The following is a 21,996-nucleotide window of genomic DNA, read 5'->3' as shown; positions in this document are numbered from 1 at the left end:
CCTGGACCTCCGGGGTCCTCGGGGTCAGACCCGGGCCTCGCAGCGGAGCGGCCTCCCGGGACCTGAAGCCGGGCTAGGGGAGCGCCACTCCTACGCGATCCGACCGGGCTTTCGGCCCTGTCCTTTCTGCTAGAGACCCGGGAGCGCCCGGAGCTGCCGCCTGCCCCCAGGCGCGGTCTAGCACTCGGCCCCCGCCCCGGCGAGAGGGGAGGTCCTGCGGCTCCGACCCACCCTGGAAAAGAGGGTGTGGAGGACACAGAAGAGGGCGGAGGAGGGAACTTGAAGCGAATTTTGCCGGAGCCGGGTTTGGGGCGGGCGTCGAGCGTGGGTGTTGGAGACGAGCGCTGCCCGGTCAAGGTGTGTCTGTAGAGGGAGCGCGAAGGCGACACTTACCCGGAACTCGGTGTCGGACGGAATCCCGGCAGATTTTCGTTTTTATTTTGTTTGGGAGTGGGGCGGTGTTTTTAATTGCTGTTTTTGTTTCGTTTGCCGGGTAGGTCTTGAGGAATCGAAGTGGGAAGTTTATCCAATTTCCTTGGACTCGGGCGGGGGAGGCTGGGCGCTCAGGAGCCGGCTTGCAGCTTCCAGCGCCCCTCACCCGGCCGCCCTTGCTTTTCCGCAGACCCGCCGAGCGCCGTGGCTCGGGGATGGCCCTGCGGCCGCCGGGGGAGGCCGGCCCCCAGGACAAGGGATGCTACCCGCCCGACTGGCTCCAGGGCAGCCCCCAACACCTGGCCGCCTACTACACGCCTTTCCCGCCCTACGGCCACTACGGGAACACCCTGACCGCGGCGGAGGAGGGCTTCCAGCCTTTCCGGCCCCTGGAAGCCCTGGCAGCGTCCCCGGCTCTGCCCCCCTTCGGCTTCCGGACCGCGCCTCCCTTGCTAAGCCCCGGCCTGGCCCTGCCGAGGGAGCCGCTGTGCGACCTGCCCTGGTACAGCAAGCTGCCGACCTGGTACCCTGTTCCCCACCTCCCCAGGGAGGTGCCGCACTTCCAGAACAGCAGTCGCGAGTTTACCGGCGCCGCCAGCGAGGACTTGGCACACACCGCCGGCCGGAGCGACGGTGGCCAGTGTTGGGGACCTGAGATTTTCGTTCCGCCGCCCCCCGTGGATGCTTCGTTGTTACCGGAGAGGCCGAAGCCCTCGCAGCTGTTATCGGGGTCCCCCAGCGAGCCCTCTGAGGATGGCCCCAAACTCGTGAACCGAGAGGGGAAGGCTTCTCGCCGCTACCACTTCACCCAGGAAGACCTGCACTTGGTTCTGTACGGGGTCATCCCCAGCCCGCAGCACTCAGCCCGCCTGCACCACGCGATCTCGGGCCTCCTGATCCCCACCGATAGCGCCGGTAAAGGCGGGCCCCATAATGCGGGAGTCCGGGGCAACTGGAAGAGAGGTGGGAGCAGGAGGCGGAAGGGGCGCTTCCAGGTGGATCCCAGGCAGTGTGAGTGCTGAAGGGGAGGGTGTGTGCTTCCATCAGAAGATAGAGCTGGGGAGGCCAGGCTAACCTCCGAAACCCTACCCGCATGACTCTTAGGTTGTTTTGCTTCCCCGGTGCCAATGCAGGAGACGCGTGTTCCATCCCTGAATGGGGAAGACCCCCTGGAGAAGGCAATGACAACCCACTCCAGTATTCTTGCCTGGAGAATCCCATGGACGGAGGAGCCTGGCGGACTACAGTCCATAGGGTCGCCGAGTCAGACACGACTTAACGATTAAACAACAAGGTTGTCTTAAGAGAAATGGCTCATGCTGTGTGTGGGCTGATCAGGTGGGCTTAGGTTCTCCCAGGACGCCCAAGGTGTCTCAGTGAGCCAGCTGCCATTCACTCTGGGAGTCTCCCTCCAGCCATCTGACCTTGGTCAAAATCAGCATTACCTCTGATTCTCAAGTTCCTTGAATTTGCTAACAGGGGTTAATTACCACCTAGCCAGCTAAGGTCCTTTTCAGTCTAAAATGAGACACTGCATATGTAAAAGGAACCGGAAGCCTCGAAGGGTCAAATGGTAAGCTCTAGAGAATGAGGAGGAAGACACGCTTTATAATAACCTTTTATCTAAAAAATAATAGTTTAATCCTGTCTTTTTCTAGGGGCTGATTCTCTTCCTCAGACTCTGGATAACGACTCCCTTCAGCTACCAGAAGGTAGGCAGGGCTCCTGGCTTGGATTTTTTTTTTTTAACGGCAGTAAACACAGTAGGTTTCTTCACTGTCTTTCTTTCCTGCCCTGGGTCTCCCGCTAGGTCTCTGCCTCCAGCAGACGAAGTTTGGTGAAGTCGCACATTTTGGGGTGTTCTGCAGTAGTCTTGTGGCCAAAGGAGTCAGGTTTGGGCCCTTTCAGGGTAAAGTGGTCAACACCAGTGAAGTCAAGACACACGGAGACAATTCCCTGATGTGGGAGGTAAATTTGTTTCTTATGGATTGTCGGAAAGTGGGGAGGAGGGTCGCTGGGGATAAAGCCTGGCCTCTGCCCCTCTGGGAGAGGGGACCCTCTTGGCAGTAATCAGCTGTCTTGTGCTGTCTATTTTGCAACATAAAGAGAAAAGAAGGCAACTGCAGAGCTGCTAGGGATAGCACCTCCACTTGGAGTCTGTGTATCTTTTCAGTGCCTTAAGGCATTTTCATCTGAAGATTAGCCCCAGAATACAAAGAGCCAATACCCTGGGTTATATTTACAGACAAAACAAATACTTTAAATATTACCGCGTGATGCTAAGAATATGTCCAAAAGGACAAAGACCAGATTTAAAATTTTTGATATCATTTGTCTGATAGGGATTTTTAAAAACAGCTATTCTTAACTCTGTATGAGGCATGATGGTAGGACTGCAGTATGTCAGACTGTATCAGATTATCCTCCCTTGCCCTGAATTTTGAGGAATATACTTTAGGAAAATAATCTGAAATCCAGACTTCCCAGGATCTGTTTGTAACACCAAAGCATCAAAGACTGCAGAATTACTCACTGGAGAGAAAGAATTAAATTATATCTCCATCAATACACACGAAAACTCATTTGAGATAAAATACCAAACAAATTGGTTGTCTTGAACTGATGGAATTAAATGTAACCTCCTGTTCCCTTTGCTTCTGTTTATGAAGTTAATATATGCTCACCCTAGAAACTTGGGAATCAAAAGGTGATAAAAGTAGAAACCTTTTAAAAATGTCACACCACCTAGACAGATATCTTTCAGCTGATAAATCCATTTAGGCTTAATAATATTGATAATAAATATATTCAAAGAGATCAAGTGTGAGATTTTAATTGTACGTTTTTGATAAGTAAATTTATTTTCTATGTCAAACCAAAAGAAAAATAAAAGATACATTTCTAAAGTTTGTTTGATTCCATTTAGATCTTTGAAGATGGTCAGTTGAGCCACTTTATTGATGGAAAAGGAGGTGCAGGGAACTGGATGTCTTATGTCAACTGTGCCCGTTTCCCGTCGGAGCAGAACCTGGTCGCAGTACAATGTCAAGGGCAGATCTTCTACGAGAGCTGCAAGGAGATCTACCAGAACCAGGAGCTCCTCGTGTGGTACGGAGATTGCTATGAGAAGTTTCTGGACATTCCCGTGAGCCTGCAGGTTCTCAAGCAGGGGAAGCAGGCATCTGGGTCCTCTGAAGGTGAGTGCACACCTTTGCCTCACCCAGTGAGGTCCTCTTGGTCGAAGGACTGGGCTCTTTGCCCAGACCAGCACCTTCCTGCAGCTTCTCCACTTTCTTGTGGAACTTCTGCCTCCCAGCTCTAATGTAGAACCCCGAACTCAAGGGCGTCTCTAGCCACATGAGTCTTGCCAGCTGGAGGACGATGCCGTCCTCTTCCCAAAGCTGCTGATGCTACTGCTGTTCACCAGGATACCTTTTCTTCTACCTTTTCACTCGCTCCCAGAGAATAAAATAAAAGTGAAATAAATGGATGCAACCTCTGCCTTAGATGAGCCAGCTTCTGATTCATCTCCGCAGAGGCTCACACAACTCAGGAAGTCACTGTTTTTTCATTAATTTTTTTTTTTTAAATTAAGCTTCTTATTTTGTATTGGAGTATGATTAGATCTTCCCTGGTGGCTCAGCGGTAAAGAATCTGCCTGCAATGCAGGAGACACGGGTTCAATCCCTGAGTTGGGAAGATTCCCAGGAGAAGGAAATGGCAACCCACTCCAGTATTCTTGCCTGAAAAATCCCCTTCACAGTCCATGGGGTTGAAAAGAGCTGGACACAACTCAGTGACTAAACAGCAACAGCATGGCTGATTAACAATGTTGTGATAGTCTCAGGTGGACAGAAAAGGGTCTCAGCCATATGCAGAGCACTGCTTTTCAAATGGTGGCTTGCAATGTGTTAATAGGGTGGGAAATCAGTTTGGTGGTAGAGATCAGCATTAAAGAAGAAAAAAGAATAAGAATAAAATAGAACAGAAAATATTGATATGAATCTCACTTAAGCATTGTTTGGTGAGGCTTTTGTTTCACATGGATGTGTGTGAACCGGGTCTCAAATAGAAAATGTTTTTCTTACTGGGTCTCAGTCCACTTAGAGGAGCATGGAGCTAGACTCTTGCTCTCCAGTTTTAGTGTTGTGTTAACATGTGGGCCCTTTCTGAAGGTGCAGATTCTCATTCCAGGATGGGAGATTTTGCATTTCTATCAAGCTACTAGGGGATGCTGCTGCTGCTGCTGTTCCCTGGACCAGATTTCAGTAGCAGGCAGCTGGAGGACCATCAACCCACTCGCTGGGGATTTGCATTTTAAAAAAGCTCTCTGGGTGGTTGATTTTTATAACCACAAAAGCCTGGGAACCAGTCATCTCATACGTGGGACCAGACAAATGCAAATTAATATGTGAACCAGGTAGAAGACCATCCTGTTCTGTTAGGATAGATGTCATAAGTAGCAGATAAAAGAGAATGTGAATTGCATTCATCACACTGCAGTGGTGGTCTGCATGCATGTCTCCCTGCTAGACTGGGACCCTTCAGGGCTGGAGACAACTGTAAACACCTTAATAGCTCCTGCTCTGAATTCCTTCTGTATTGAAGGAAGGTGGAAGACTAGACTAGATGGGGGAAAACTGCTTAGGGATGTGGTGAAATAAGGGATGAGTTTTGGGCTTCCCAGGTGGCACAGTGGTGAAGAATCTGCCTGCCAATGCAGGAGACTCAAGTTCCATCCCCAAGTCAGGAAGATCCCCTGGAGTAGGAAATGGCAACCCACTCTAGTATTCCTGCCTGGAAAATTTCAGGGAGAGAGGAACCTGGAGGGCTACAGTCCATGGGATAGCAGAGAGACACGATTAAGCATGCATGCATGCTCACCACAGTTTAGGCAGGGAAAGGCAAGACAATCCAGGCTTGGGGAATAGTGAAGCCAAGGGCAAGGATGTGTTCACCAGGGATTAAGAGGTGAACAATGAAAAGTCTCTTTCTAGAGGCCAAATAATGAGGGGTTGTTGAACTGTCTTCTCAGTACCCCAGCTTATGGATGGTGTGGGGATGAGGGTGAGGGGTGAGATGGCAGAATTCTCTGGGGTCTGGACTTCACAGTTGCCCCATAGTTGGCACCAAACCAAGCCTTTTTAGTCACTTCCCAAGAAGTACCAAGCACTGCTGAAATAGAAGCGCCAAATGGATTTGAGAAAGATACATGCTTGACAACTCACAAAATAGAATCATTATCCTTTTGAAAAGTTATTCAGCACTATGTATCAGAGCTATTAAAACGTTCATAACCTTTGATGTATCAGTAATACTCTTCTGGAAATTTATCTTTAGGAAATACTCCAATAGGAAAAGCTTTGTCCACAGGGATTTTTAATACAGCATCATTCCTTTTTGTGAAAAGTCACGAACAAATACCCAATAGTAGAATAATTATTAAGTAAATCATAAGCACCAGGGATAAGGGCTTACCATGGTCAGTGGGGTGGGGAGAAACACCAGCAGGTGTAGTACCTGGTATAGTACCCACCTGTACTACACTTCTTTCTTTTTTTAAATATTTATTTGGCTTCACTGGATCATAGTTGTGGCATGCAGTTTCTTTAGCAGAACTTGGGATCTAATGCCTTCACCTAGGGACCGAACCCAGGTCCCTGGCATTGGAAGCATAGAGTCCTAGCCACTGGACCACCAGGGAAGTCCCTGTATTACACTTCTGAACCAAATTATATCTGGATAAGTTCATGGCTTTCTGTTAGTAGGAATGGTTGAGAATAGAATTAAAAGAAATGAAAAGTCAACATTCTTCTGTCCTCTCAGAAGAAAGGTTTTGTGTTTTATCCAAACCTTTTCTTGAGACTTGGTAGGAGCCTTCCCCTTTAAGGTGTTGAGTGGGAGGGAAGGGCCCTATGTGGGCGGGTTATCTAGAGTTTGCAAACCTGGAGTTTGCAAAGTTTGCAAACCCTCAGTGTGTTTTGGGTGGGGGGCGGGGCGGGGTGGTGAGGGTGGGGAATGTGTAGATAGTTCTTAATCACGACCAAACTCTATCTAAAGAGTTGTCTAGGTGGGGCAGAAAGCATCATTTTCAGTTTTAGGAAACCATTTGGCTGAAAAAAATTGAGATGGGAGGGAGGAGGAAGGAAAGGAAACAGGACAAAATTAGGTTAAGATAAAATTTCCAAGAACCTGAGCCGAAAACGTAGGCGGCTGAAGCCTAATTAGTAAGGGTGCTGTGTCATTTCTGCCTAAGTGGTGGTTCTTATGCAAATTGACTATTGTGCCCCTATTCTGAATTTTGGTGTGCCTTCGGGCTTTACTTTGTAAAGACTCGCTGACCCTGTCTTGTAGACAACCCCCTTCCCACCCCGGAAGCTGGAAGGCCAGGGATTTCTAACCAATGAAAATTCTAGCTTCGAGCAAAAACCGTCCCAGCAGGGAGGTTCTGAGAGCATTAGCACCTCAATGAAAGCGGTAGACGAGACTGAGCAATGGATCGTCCTGGGGGCTGGTGGCTGCCTTCCTGCTTATTTACTTAATAAATAAAATGATTTCTTTCCTTGGCCACCTGTTAAATGTGCCTAGCATGCAGTTGTTGACTAACAAAGCCCCCAGTGGATAGCTTTCCTGCTGTCCCCAAGCTGACTAAAAAACTTCCACCTACACACTCTTGCACATACTCAGTCTTGGCTACTCTCTGCCTCCCTGGGGCAGAGGCAGTGAGGTTTCATTGATGCATTCATAATCAAAACCACTTGATCCTCTGGAATCCAGAGTGTCCTCAGCAGGAACGCTTTTGTAGGTGGCCCCAGTCCTTCCCCTTCCCACCCCAACACATAGACACCCCTGAGCCTGGCATCTCCTCTGCTAGATTTGGCTGCACCTTCTCTAACCTCTCCCCCACCTCTCTCCTCCTCTGATGAAAACGGAGTTACCTTCCTCAGTCTTGTCTGTCGCTCAGTGATAGAGTCACTTGTTGGTTTGAACTCAGTGTAAGGGTTAAATTAGTCATCATGATAATCCCATGTTTTAGTTCTGGAATCTTCCCCGAAAGCTCAGAGAAATGCATTGTTAGCTAAAAGGGTACCTAAGTCTTTGTAAGTGGGGTCCAATGGAGCAGCACTTAATGAAGCCTGGGAAGAAGCTCTGGGTGCCCATCAAGGCCCCCAAAGGTGAACTGCTTGAACGTGTAGCTCAGTCTGATCTGAAAAGCACAAATACAGTAGGTATTTGGTACATGAACCTTGTAACACAGGCCAGTTAGGAAGTAACTATAAGACTGACCTGCTCATAAATAGGGCTGGAGGAAGGGTGTCTTCAATAAATATATTTCAGGAACAAAAAGGAAAAGGAACCTAGAGATTAAGACATTGAAGAGACATAGTAACTGTGGACAACTTGTAGACTTTGAATCCTACGCTGAACCAACTGACTGAAAAATAAACAAACATAAGTGCGTGTATATGTATTATAAACAAATATATATGTGTTTCTATCTATTAAGGAATAAGGTTTTGACAGTTAGGTATGACAGTGGCTTTATGGTTATGCTTTTCAAAAAGTTGTTATCAGGGACTTGCCTGGCAGTCCAGTGGTTAAGACTGCACTTCCTCTGCAGGGGATTCGAATTCGATCCCTGGTTGGGGAACTAAGATCCCACATGCCGCCCTGCCCCCCAAGAAAGTCATTATCCATTAAAGATTGTGGGCTGAGGTGTTGATGAAACAAATGAGAAATTGGTATTAAAAATAACCTGTTGGGGGAAGTGATGTGAGTCAGTCACTGTCAAAGCCTGGTGTTTGGGCCCAAGAGGGTTTATTCTATTATTTTGACTTTGGTATTTGTTTAAAATTTTTTGTAATAAAAGGTTGTAAAAGACTGTCCTAAAGAAAGTAAGAATGAGGGAAGATAGCTGACCAAGCCACTTTTCCCCCTGTGTTTGACAGAGTCTGCGGAAGGGTACAGGTGTGAAAGATGTGGCAAAGTATTTACCTACAAATATTACAGAGACAAGCATCTAAAGTACACGCCTTGTGTGGACAAGGGTGACAGGAAATTTCCCTGTTCTTTATGCAAACGATCCTTTGAGAAGAGAGACCGGCTTCGGATCCACATCCTTCACGTTCATGAGAAGCATCGGCCTCACAAGGTAAGAGTTAGGGCAGCGACCCATCTCTCTCTAGCACTCTGCTTTCACGCTTCTTCCCCAAACCCCTGGGTGCACCTCGAGGGCCTCCTGGGTGCACGTTACTGGGATGGGAGGATGGGACAGGGTCTCTGAAGGAAGTGGCAGTGCTGTGAAAGGGCAGACATGGACCGAATGTGATGGTCCGTGGACCAAGATATGATGCCTGAGTGTTGAAGCTGGCGGATGCGTGGTAGACAGGGGCAGAAGATGGTGTCTTTCTACATGTGGGCCATGAAAGGCCTCATAGACAGGTGGCCATGAGCAGAACCTAGGACTGAGGAAGTGTCTGGTTTATTTGGAGGTGGAGTTGATTGGGGACTGGGGGGAGGGTTGAGACATCCCAGTTGAGAAAGACCTTGGCCTGTGGTTTTAGGTAACCACACCTTGTTCCATAATGTGTTCAGGCTTTTTTTTTTTTTTTAATGTTTTATTGAAGCATAGTTGGTTTACAATGTTATATTAATTTCTGCCGTACAGCAAAGTGACTCAGTTATACACATACATTTGTTTTCATATTATTTTCCATTATGGTTTATCACAGGATATTAAATATGGTTCCCCTTGCCATACAGTAGGACTGTGTTGTCTATCAGTCCTATATACAGTAGGTTGCATCGGCTCTTCCCAAACTCCCAATCCTTCCCTCCCCCACCCTCTTCTCCGTTGGCAACCATAAGGACCTCTGTGTCTGAGAGCCTCTTTCTGTTTTGTCGATAACTTCGTTTGTGTCATATTTTAGATTCCACATAGTAGTGACATCATATGGTATTTGTCTTCCGCTTTCTGACTTTCTTTGCTTAGGATGATAATCTCTAGGTCCAATGTGCAGGCATATTGATAGTTACAGGCATGGTCCAAAGGATGGATGGCTTTTGTGCCATGCCAGGGACTTTGTAAGGAAGAAAGAAACACTAGTGCATTGGGGAGCCATTGTCTACCATTCTGGATATGTGGTGGCTCTGCCAGACTTGGTGCAAGAAAGTGCTGACTACCACTGGTCTAATTAGGGTAAAGAGGATGGGGCTTGGGGACAGACCGACGGATTCAGAGTAGGCTTCAGTGCTGTCAGGACTCCTGCCAGCCCCACTCTTCATTTGAAGGAAAAACTGCTCTTGTCTCTCCCCTTCTGTTCACAGTGAAGCTCCTGGAAATATCACAATCACTGTGTTATATACAGCTGTAAAATCTTGAGTATTTTTACAATTATCTCAAATTGTTTTTGTAAACCTAAGAATATTTTAAATTATTAAGACAGTGAACTCATTTCTCACCTTTTGTTGTTCGGTTGCTCAGTCATGTCCAACTCTTTGCAACCCCATAGACTGCAGCACACCAGGCTTCCCTGTCCTCCACTATTTCCCGGGTTTGCTCAAACTCATGTCCATTGAGTCAATGATAGCATCCAACCATCTCATCCTCTGTTGCCCCCTTCTCCTCCTGCTGCCCTCAATCTTTCCCAGCATCAGCATCAGGGTCTTTTCCAACGAGTCTGCTCTTTGCATCAGGTGGCCAAAGTATTGGAGCTTCAGCTTTAGCATTAGTCCATCCAATGAATATTCAGGGTTGATTTCCATTAGGATTGACTGGTATGATCTCCTTGCAGTCCAAGGGACTCTCAAGAGTCTTCTCCAGCACCACAATTCGAAAGCATCAGTTCTTTGGTGCTCAGCCTTCTTTATTCTCAGCTATAGATTGGCAGAGTAAAAAGTTATACTGTCCAGTATTCTACATGTAAATCAACAGGGAATTGGTTATGTAAATTTTGGCTTATTAAGCACAAACAAGTTGTAAAATATGTATGGAATGATGTCACTTAGAAAATCATGTACACTGTATATAATGTTTACATATAAATGGAAACACAATTGAAAAGAAGCCTTTAAACTGCAGTCTTTCTGGGAGTATGATAGAGAATAAAGCCAAGCATGATTTTTATGTCTTCACTTGGTAAACTTAAAATTTTATTTTTTATCTGCAGTTTTTTAACATGAGAAAATAATATACACTAGAGATAAAAAGAAAACAAAAACCACTAGATATGTTATGGCCCAAAGTTATTTTAGGTATAATTTTTTCCTATATGTGTATGTATTTTTAATATGCTTGGGGTCACACTGATGTTATGTACTTAACAAACCTACTGTTTTGTGCATTTCCCCCCAGCATGGCTGCGGTGAACAATATTATCTATAAATCACTCTGTTTTTCATTTCTGATTATTTCTTTGGGGTACAGCCCTAGAAGTAGAAAGATTGAGTCAAAGGTACAATTTTAAGGCACTTGAATTAAGGTATCGCACACCTTTCCAAACAGTCCAACCAGCTGGGCTTGCAGGGTGTGTAGTCAGTAACCCCAGGTCTCCCACAATAATATTATCCTTCTTATGTTCACATTTTTATAGATGGAAAATGGTATCTTGCTTGGCTTTGCATCTTTGTTATGTATGAGGTTTACATTTTAAAATATATTTTCTGAGACCTCCCCTGGTGGTTCAGTGATTAAGATAAAGAGTAACCTAAAAAATAAAATAAGATATATTTTCTTGGCTAGTTTGTATTTGTCTTGTGGTTTGTCAGTTTATGTCTGAAATTTTAACAGAATGTGTTAAATGTTTCTTTTTTCTTTCCTTCCTTTTTTTTTTTTCACCCCTGCCTGCTTTGTAGTCAGTAAAAGACAAAGTATTCTTTCCATCTGAAGGCACAGAGCCTAAGCTCAGGAATTCTGCACTTTTGGGGTTTCTTTTTCATTTGATTTCTCTTTCAGCCTGCAGAATCTTAGTTCCCCAAACAGGGACTGAACCCCTACCCTTGCTGTGGAGGCTTGGAGTCCTACCACTGTACCACCAGGGAAGGCCCTCTCTTGTACTTTCCTTGGCTATTATCTATCTTCCATTTTTGTTCTCTTTCTTTAGCCAAATGTTAGGTTGAATCCACTTCTTTGTACTCATTAACCTTTAATTTTTTTCATCAGCATTCTCTGAGAGTTCTCAACCTTCATTTTTATGTCATGTTTCAGTCTTTAGCAGTCAGCTGAGCCTATTGACTACAGCATTTCATTCTGTACCTTTTCATTGGTTATTTTAAATTTCCAAGAACAGGTTCATGTTCTAATTGCTTCCCTTTCATTTAAAATTGATCTGTTCTTTTTGCAATGATAACTTCAACATCTGACTCTTTTTGCTTTAGTAATGACAATCTGGGCTTCCCTTGTAGCTCAGCTGCAATGTGGGAGATCTGGGTTCCATCCCTGGGTTGGGAAGATCTCCTGGAGAAGGGAAAGGCTACCCACTCCAGTATTACAGTCTTGGAGAATTCCTTGGACTGTGTAGTTCATGGGGTCACAGATTTGGACACGACTGAGCGACCTTCACTTTCAATGACAATACATGCTCCTTATTCAAACTTCAAGTAGTAGAGAAAAATTAGAGAAGATTTTTAAAATCCACCCCCAAATCCCACCATCTAAAAATACCTAGGTTCATTTGCAGAGGCGTGGATAGACCTAGAGACCGTCAAACAGAGTGAAGTAAGTCAGAAAGAGAAAAACAGACATAATATCGCTTATATGTGGAATCTAGAAAAATGGTTCAGATAAACCTATTTTTGCAAAGCAGACATGGATACCAAAGGAGGAAGAGGGGTGGACTGGGAGATTGGGATTGACATTATACACTACTATGTATAAAATAGATACTCATGAAAACCTACTGTGTAGCACAGGGAACTCAGTGCTCTGGGGTGACCTAAATGGGAAAGAAATCCAAAAAAGAGGATGTGTGTGTATATATATATATATATATATATATATATACACACACACACGTGACTGATTCATATTGCTGTACAGCAGAAACTAACACAACAGTGTAAAGCAACTCTAGTCCAATAAAAATTGTTAAAATAAATAAGTTAAATAAATAAAAATAATAAAAATAGCCAGGCTCCCATGTGTGCCCATAAGGACACCTGTGGAAGAGAGTCCAGAAACACAGTAGTTTCTTTTACCTGGTTCACAATTCCTGAGAGGATCAGACAGGAGTCATCAGAGTCCAGAACACAGAGAAATGATGCATGCCTGTTATTCCTATAGCAGTCCATTCCTATAGCAGGTGGCTATGCTGCTTGCTCTCACCGGCCCCCCCAAATTGCCCTTTTTTTTGTAGGTACATGTTTTGTGTCATCTGTCACCTGTATTGCCACTTGGGTCTACATATCTGTCCCCACTCCCACAAGAGTTTTACTCCTTGTCTCTAGCAGAGTGTTGAGAGGTTCTCTATAAATACTTGGTGAATTCATTGCTGAGGGCTTGCAATTTCCTCCCAGCCTTGTGAGAACAGCAGGGCAAGTATTTTACCCATGAGGAAAATTGAGCAAAGACTCCGAGTTTAACTGATTTGTTCTGGTCACACAGCTACCTGTTGACAGAGCAGGACAGAGTCCGGCCTCTGTTACGCACCAGGGTTATATATCTAGGCAGCTAGCGTCCAAAGACTTTCGAGGAATGGCTTGGAGCCAGGGCGCTGAGTAGGCTGTGGACCAGAATGTGGTGTCGGATTCTTCCCCAGAGTCCTGTGATGCCCTCACCTGTCTCAGCTAGACCCTCAGCCTGCGTCTGCTCGAGCCTCTGCCTACAGATGTGCACAGAATAAATACAGTAGTCCTCCCCCACCGTCACCACCGCCCGAGATAAACATAATGGCGAAGTTAACTTCCTAGTGGGGAAATGTGGTTTCAACTCTGGTTTTTTTTTTCTGTCTTAGTGTTCTACATGCGGGAAATGTTTCTCTCAGTCTTCCAGTCTAAACAAACACATGAGAGTCCACTCTGGAGACAGACCCTACCACTGTGTGTATTGTACTAAGGTAAATGGACCTTTTTTTTTTTTTGCCCCACCCCACACAGCGCACCGCACACAGCATGTGGGATCTTAGTTCCCCGACCAGGGATCAATCTCACGTCACTGCAGTGGAAGGGCAGAGTCTTAACCACTAAACTGCCAGGGAAGTCTCAGTGGAACCTTCTTTTAAGGAATCTGCCTTGAGCCCTGTTTGGGTGTCCATGGATAAGAACTTATAGAATAAACCCTGGCTTATAATGAGTCCCTGGTAAATTAATTCATCATTAGCCCATCCCCAATTTCCACCCCAGATTATACTCATGTTTGCTTACAATGATCAGATACAACCTACTATTGCCAAATTGGCACTCAAGGCATTTGTTATGAAACGGACCCTAAATTTATAAGATTCCAATGATAACAGACATGAAGTACAGACTGCCTTTTTTTTTTTTAAGTACAGACTCTTAAATTTTGCTGGTCTTGGTTTCCAGAGCACTTTTGCTGAAGTAGCATCTAATCTTGTTAAACAGAATACTAATTTATAAAAATGAAGAGACAAATATATCATGGTTAGGGGTTGCTGGATTAGGAACAAAAGTTGCTGGGTTAACTTTAAAAATACTATACCAAAACATCTCATGCCGTCTTTCGATGAGGTACATCTGGGCTGTCCAATGTGTAGTTACCCATTAGCCATATGTGGCTATTTAATTTACTAAAAATGAAATAAAATTGAAAATTTAGCAAGCTGGTGGCACTGGCCACATTTCAAGTGCTCAACAGTCCCACCATTGATGGCTGGTGACCACCACATTGGCACGGACATAACATTTCCATCATTTTAGAAAATCTTATTGGATACACTGGAATCTGCTATTTCTATCATCAAGCCATTTATTTTTTAAAAACAATGTAGCCATGAAAGAAATATAGTCTCTATTAGGGTGACTTTTAAACTTCCAAAAGAGGAATAAAACTACCTGGCTTAGGGAAACGGATACCACCAAAGAAACTGTGCCAATAGAATGGAAATAATCAGTGTAGCAAATTGGGGCTAAGACATAACTTGACGATGTGCAGCTAGCACAGACCTAAGGAGGGTGGCTCTGGATTTGCCTGGACGAGGAATCTATCCTGAGGAATCACTGATCTCCTGCCAGATTTCCAGAGCAGGCTCAAAGTATCCCACCGCCCCTCCTCTTCCTGGCGTTCTAATTCTGATCCTCACCTTGAATTTCTGGCTAATCTGGGAATGAGAGATACCCAAAGGGGTGACTCAATGCACTTGGGTCATAAATGAGCTGTTTGATGTTCTGATTTTTTTTTTTTTTAGCTAGTTAGTTAGTTGTTTTTGGCTCTGCTGGGTCTTCGTGGCTGCACAGGCTTTTCTCTAGTTGTGGCAAGCAGGGCCTACTCTCTAGCTGTGGTTCACAGGCTTCTCCTTGCAGTGGCTTCTCTTGTTGCAGGGCACAGGCTCTAGCGCTCATAAGCTTCCGTAGTTGCAGCCCATGGGCTCAATAATTGCAACTTCCAGGCTCTAGAGAACAGGCTCAATAGTTGTGGCACACAGGCTTAGTTACTCCTAGGCATCTGGGATCTTCCCAGATGACCGATCAAACCTACGTCTCCTGCATTTGGCAGACAGAACTCTTTACCATTGAGCCGTAGGGAAGCCCTGAGGTTCTGACTTCTAGTTAGACTCCTGTCACCTGAGCTGATGGAGACTGTCCTTATCTGGGTGTCCTAGGCACCTACACCTTGTGCTCCTTAGTGAGCAGTGGTCCAACCCCACATGGACCCAGTCCTGAAACTCCAAGGTCACTGGTTTAACCTGGTGTTTTGTATCACTGTCAGCAGACTCCCAAATTGGGGTCATTACATCTCTAATAAATACTTGAAAGTGACAAAGGTCAGAGCAGAGTATTGAAATGAATTAGGAGAAAGGGTATAAGTGAGGGAAAGAAACGAAATGGCCATGTGAAAACAGCAAAGCACTTGTGAACCTAAAATAGTAGAACTACTCTGGAAAACTGTTTGGCAATTTAAGAACTAAGCTTGTAACAACCATTCAACCCAGAAATTGCTCTCCTGGGCATTTATCCCAGAGCAGTGAAAGTTTATGTGTTCATGCTAAAACCTGTACACAAATATTAATAGCAGCTTTATTCATAGAAACCTCAAACTGGAAATAACTCAGATACCATTCCATGGGTAGGTGATTAAACAGACTGGAACATCCACACCATGGAATTCTTCTCAGCTATCCAAATGGGTGAGCTGGGACTTCTCTGGTGGTCCAGTGGTAAAGAATCCACCTGCCAGTGTAGGAGACACGGGAATGATCCCTGATCCAGGAAGATGCCATATGTTGCAGAGCAACTAAGCCTGTGTCCCCGAAATACTTAGCCTGTGCTATATAGCTGAGAGGCTGCACCTAGTGAGCCTACATGCCACAATTACGAAACCCATGCATCTAAAGCCTGGGCTTCGCAACAAGACCGCAGTGGAAAGCCCGAGCACCGCAACTAGAGTGTAGCCCCCCTCTCCACCACTACAGAAAAGGGCCTCTCAGCAACAAAGACCCAGCACAGCCAAAAATAAATAAATACTTTTTTTTAATAAAGGATGAGCTGTTGTACCTGAAAGAACTTGTGTGAATCTGCAAAAAAAAATTCTGTGGAGAACCGCCGATCCCCAAAGGTTACATATTGTATGCTTCCATGTACATAACATTCTCAAAATAATAAAATACAGAAATGGAGAACAGATTAATGGTTGCAATGGTTTAAAAGTAGGTGTGGGAGGGAACTATGTGTGCCTGTCACAGGGTGACATGAGGGTCCTTGTGATGGAAATGTGTTCAGTTCAGTCCAGTTGCTCAGTCACAGCTGACCCACCCTTTGCAACCTCATGGACTATAGCATGCCAGGCTTCCCTGTCCATCACCAACTCCTGAAGCTTACTCAAACTCATGTCCATTGAGTCAGTGATGCCATCCAACCATCTCATCCTCAGTTGTCCCCTTCTCCTCCCACCTTCAATCTTTCCCAGCATCAGGGTCTTTGCCAGTGAGTCACTGCTTTGCATCAGGTGGCCAAAGTATTGGAGTTTCAGTTTTAGCATCAGTCCTTCCAATGAATATTCAGGAATGATTTCCTTTAGGATAGAATGGCTGAATCTCCTTGCAGTCCAAGGGAATCTCAAGAGTCTTCTCCAACACCACAGTTCAAAAGCATCAATTCTTCAGTGCTCAGCTTTCTTTATAGTATCTGCTAATCTGCTAAGTTGCTTCAGTCATGCCCGACTCTGTGCGACCCCATAGACGGCAGCCCATCAGGCTCCACCATCCCTGGGATTCTCCAGGCAAGAACACTAGAGCGGGTTGCCATTTCCTTCTCCAATGCATGAAAGTGAAAAGTGAAAGTGAAGTTGCTCAGTCGTGTCCGACTCTTAGCGACCCCATGGACTGTGGCCTACCAGGCTCCTCCATCCATGGGATTTTCCAGGCAAGAGTACTGGAGTGGGGTGCCATTGCCTTCTCCATTCTTTATAGTATAGTATAGTCTAACTCTCACATCCACACATGACTACTAGAAAAACCACAGCTTTGACTAGATGGACCTTTGTTGGCAAAGTAATGTCTCTGCTTTTCAATATGCTATCTAGGTTGGTCATAACTTTTCTTCCAAGGAGTATGCATCTTTTAATTTCATGGCTGCAGTCACCATCTGCAGAGGTTTTGGAGCCCCCTAAAATAAAGTCTCTCACTGTTTCCATTGTTTCCCCATCTATTTGCCATAAAGTGATGGGACCAGATTCCATAATCTTAGTTTTTTGAATGTTCAGTTTTAAGCCAGCTTTTTCACTCTCTTCTTTCACTTTGATCAAGAGGCTCTTTAGTTCCTCTTTACTTTCTGCCATAAAGGTGGCATCATCTGCATATCTGAGGTTATTGATATTTTCTCCTGGCAATCTTGATTCTAGCTTGTGCTTCATCGAGCCCAGCATTTCACATGATGTACTATGCATAGAAGTTGAATAAGCTGGGTGACAATATACAGCCTTGATGTACTCCTTTCCCAATTTGGAACCAGTCTGTTGTTCCATGTCTGGTTCTAACTTGCTTCTTGACCTGCATACAAATTTCTCAGGAGGAAGGTCAGGTGGTCTGGTATTCCCATCTCTTGAAGCATTTTCCACAGTTTGTTGTGATCTACACACTCAAAGACTTTGGCATAATCAGTAAAGTAGAAGTAGATGTTTTTCTGGAATTCTCTTGCCTTTTCGATGATACAGCAGATGTTGGCAATTTGATCTCTGGTTCCTCTGCCTTTCCTAGATCTAGCTTGAACATCTGGAAGTTCTGGGTTCATGTACTGTTGAAGCCTGGCTTCGAGAATTTTGAGCATTACTTTGCTAGTGTGTGAGATGAGTGCAATTGTGTGGTAGTCTGAGCATTCTTTGGCATACCTTTCTTTGGGATTAGAATGAAAACTGACCTTTTCCAGTCCTTTGGCCACTGCTTGAGTTTTCCAAATTTGCTGGTATATTGAGTGCAGCACTTTCACAGCATCATTTTTCAGGATTTGAAATAACTCAACTGGAATTCTATCAGCTTCACTAGCTTTGTTTGTAGTGATGCTTTCTAAGGTCCACTTGACTTCACATCCCAAGATGTCTAGCTCTAGGTGAGTGATCACATCATTGTGGTTATCTGGGTCATGAAGATCTTTTTTCTTTAGTTCTTCTGTGTATTCTTGCCACCTCTTCTTAATATCTTCTGCTTCTGCTAGGTCCATACCATTTCTTTATTGTGCCCATCTTTGCATGAAATGTTGCCTTGGTATCTCTAATTTTCTTGACTTTTTCAATGTCAACATCCTGATTGTGATATTATCCTATAGTTGCAAGATGCAACCACTGGGGAAACTGGGTAAAGGGTACCCAGAATCTCTATTGTTTCTTCTAACTGCATATGAATCACTATTACTCTAAAAGTTTAACTTAAAAAAAAAAGAAGAAAGAAACCAATAAGGTACCCATGTATGCAAAGACAGTTAGCCAATGTTAGCAATTCCTTCCATAATGCAGATCATCCTGGAGTGTGATCTCAGTACCATCTGCTTAAATGCAGCTGCCTTCTTACCCAAAAGAGCGTACTCATCAGGTCAACCTGCATTTTTGGCTAGACACCCAGGCGATCTTAGCCATTGAAGGGCCACTGTTGTAATAATCAGTGGCATGTCCATCATGTCCTTTTTATTAAGGCTATTCCTGGTGACCAAGAGTGCCCTATAGCATTAAAACCCAGGATTTGTTGACTGTGGAGAACTAAAGTGTGATATCAGGATCAATGGGGGCTTCTGAGGTGGCTCAGGGGTAAAGGGTCCACCCGCCAGTGTAGGAAATGTGGATTCAATTCCTGGGTCATGAAGATCCCCTGGAAGAGGAAATGGCAACCATTCTAGTATTTTTGCCTGGAGAATCCCAGGGACAGAGGAGCCTGGTGGGCCACAGTCCATGGGGTTGCAAAAGAGTCGGACACAACTTTGCAACTAAACCACACCAAGGATCGGTCACAATGAAATTAACTCCTTTGTTTCATTGGTGGATGGCATTTTATTTTTTTCTGTGCTTTCTGTCCTCTGCAGAAATTCACTGCCTCCAGTATACTCCGCACGCATATCAGGCAGCACTCGGGGGAGAAGCCCTTCAAATGCAAGTACTGTGGTAAATCTTTTGCATCGCACGCTGCTCACGACAGCCATGTCCGGCGCTCGCACAGGGAGGATGACGGCTCTCCCTGTAACACCTGTGGGAAAACCTTCTCAGATCAAGAAGCCTTCCACTCCCACATGAAGTCTCATGAAGACTGCTAGCCCTCAGAGAGTCTGAGGACAAGGCCTCTAGATGCGTCTTGATGTTTCTCGTGTTCGTGGGCATATCTCACAAAACAGTGGCCGTTATATTGAGATAGAGAATAATGGAACTGACCGAGCAGTAGGATTTACTAGATTTATTAAGTCTGAGTGTTTTTTTTTTGTTTGTTTTGAAGTCTGAGTTTTAACAGCTCTTGCAGGAATGCTTTTTCACATTTTCTAACAAGAATGGAGTTTGGGTGAATTCACCCAGAAGGAGTGAAAGGCTGATGGATAACAATGCTTACAGGTCTGGAAACACAACATCAGCCCTGAAAGGGACCATTTCATTTCAAGGACTAGGAAGCAGAGTCTTTGATTTCTCGATTGAAAAAAAAAAAAAAAGGAGGATTTTTCTCTATTATTTGCCTCGGCTCCTGATTATAATATGTCTGTGGCCATCCCCTGTTATATTTCTTAACAAAATAAATTCTTTAAAAATCCATTCAAGCCAGAGCTTCATTACTATCGTAACTAAGTGTTCAGACATGAACTAAGGTCCCATTTTATTTGAACTCTTTTTTTGGCTGCACTGAGTCTTCATTGCAGCTCTTGGGCTTAGTTGCCCTGTGGCATGTGGGATCTTAGTTCCTCCACCAAGTATGGAGCTCATGTCCCCTGCATTGGAAGGTGGATTCTTAACCACTGAACCAGCAGGAAAGTCCCCTGGAATTGACTTTTTAAACCCTTAGTTTCTACCTCTCCCTTGTCAACTGACAAATGTCTGTTAATAGTTTGTTTAGCACCAGAGTTACTTGGGGGACACAGAAGGTACTCATTCACCATCTGTGACCTTTAACAATTGGGGAAGAAAAGTTATTGTTGCTCTTCAGTCGCTAAGTCACGTCCCTCTCTTTGCAACCCCATGGACTGCAGCACGCCAGGCTTCCCTGTCCTTCACTCTCTCCCACGGTCTGCTCAAACTCATGTCCATTGAGTCGGAGATGCCATCCAACCATCTCATCCTCTGTCACCCCCTTCTCCTCCCACCCTCAATCTTTCCCAGCATCACAGTCTTTTCCAATGAGTGTGCTCTTTGCATCAGGTGGCCAAAGTATTGGAGCTTCAGCGTCAGTCCTTCCTGTGAATATTTAGGGTTGATTTCCTTCAGGATTGACTGGTTTGATCTCCTTGCCACCCAAGGGACTTTCAAGAGAAATGTTATTACCAAGTGAAGAATGGCTAAAAATTGCAATAGGCTAAGAAATAAATTAGATTCCCTGGTGGCTCAGACAGTAAAGCATCTGCCTGCAATGCCAGAGACCCGGGTTCAATCCCTGGGTCGGGAAAATCCCCTGGAGAAGGAAATGGCAACCCACTCCAGTATTCTTGCCTGGGAAATCCCATGGACAGAGGAACCTGGTGGGCTACAGTCCATGGGGTCGCAAGGAGTCGGACACGACTGAGCGACTTCACTTTCACTTTCAAGAAATAAATAAATGTATTTATATTGCCCTAGGTTTAAATGTGATTTCATTCCTGATGAAGAGACAACTATAGCGCTTTTGCAGACATTGTCACAAGACTAACGCAAGCTTGTGGAGAGTAATCTTTTCTTGCTTTCTTTTTAAATAATTATTTGTTTTCTTGGCTGTGTCAGGTCTCAGTTGTGAGCAGGCTGAGTTGCTCTTTGGCATGTGGGCTCTTAATTCCCTGACCAGGGAATCAAACCTGTGTCTCCTGCATTGCAAGATGGATTCTTAACCACTGGACCACCAGGGGAGTCCTGAGAATAACCTTTTATTTTATTTATTGACTCACGTGGGTCAAAATGGCCAACATCTGTAGACCATGAAGCCTATGACATGGCAGCACTGAGTTTACCACCAGACGGATAAGGAAATCAAGGAAGAAGGAAGTGGTCCAGCATTTGCCTCTTAAAAGGGGCAAAACTAGGTTGGCCTGACTCCAAAATCCAGGCTCTTAATGAACTAGTGATGCTCAGCTTATGAACCCTGCTAAGGAAATAGTATTTTTCTATTGACTATGCGCATTCTTCCCTCTTTCGGGGCCAGCAACAGCAAACTTTTAAATACTCACATGGAAAATGGGAGACCAGAATAAAACTGTATTGTAGGCAAGCATGCTACTAAGCCACTAGGTCATGGCTCTATCGACCATGGGTTTTTCTCCACGCTTTATTCATGGTCCACATTTCTTCCAAACGTAAGAGATTTCAATACAGAGCAGATGTCCCTTCAGAGGGGGCTCCCAGCTGCAGCAGAGTCCTTTGAAAAGAGATGTAGTGCACGTGGAAAAAGCAGTGACAGATTTTTCTCTGGGGAATGCTTGGCTGTGGTGAGTAGGTCTGAGTAATTTATCCTAATGGGAGTGTGCCCTGTTGTTTCAGGACTGTTTTAGTTCGTGTTAATTAAGTCAGAACAATGATCATTTGAAAAGATAAGGGGGCTCAGGCCTGTAATTAGGCAGCCTTTCTTTGCCTGCTAGTTCAAAATATATTTCTCAGTCCATATGGATTTGAACATTATTTTAAAACCAAGTAGTAAAGCAAGACATCAGGAACTGGTGTGATGCCAATGTTTTCACTAGTTGAATAATTCAAATTAACTACTCTGTTCTTTGAACTGGAAGAGTAGCAGAGAAAGGTTAAAAAAA

The 21,996-nt window shown here is 44.8% G+C and overlaps 1 protein-coding gene across 5 annotated transcripts; it reads left to right on the top strand.

Moving 5' to 3' along the window:
- The first annotated feature begins 223 nt into the window (after positions 1-223).
- On the top strand, positions 224-20,838 carry PRDM14 (PR/SET domain 14). 5 transcript variants are annotated; one of them, XM_055546217.1, is made up of 8 exons: positions 225-357; positions 623-1,443; positions 2,091-2,144; positions 2,243-2,400; positions 3,458-3,629; positions 8,382-8,584; positions 13,383-13,484; positions 19,114-20,838. In XM_055546217.1, the coding sequence occupies exons 2-8, from the start codon at positions 648-650 to the stop codon at positions 19,339-19,341; spliced, it is 1,713 nt and encodes a 570-aa protein (XP_055402192.1). In that variant the 5' UTR covers positions 225-357; positions 623-647; the 3' UTR covers positions 19,342-20,838. The 5 variants fall into 5 exon arrangements, with proteins under 5 accessions (XP_055402193.1, XP_055402192.1, XP_055402189.1 ...); XM_055546214.1 differs by having other exon boundaries at positions 226-357; positions 3,359-3,629; XM_055546216.1 differs by having other exon boundaries at positions 227-357; positions 623-1,347; positions 3,359-3,629.
- The last annotated feature ends 1,158 nt before the right edge of the window (positions 20,839-21,996 follow it).

This window comes from Bubalus kerabau, chromosome 14 (assembly GCF_029407905.1).
Source record: "Bubalus kerabau isolate K-KA32 ecotype Philippines breed swamp buffalo chromosome 14, PCC_UOA_SB_1v2, whole genome shotgun sequence".
Taxonomy (NCBI): Eukaryota; Metazoa; Chordata; class Mammalia; order Artiodactyla; family Bovidae; genus Bubalus; species Bubalus kerabau.
The sequence above is the reverse complement of the archived record's forward strand: the minus strand, read 5'-3'. Positions and strand labels throughout refer to the sequence as shown.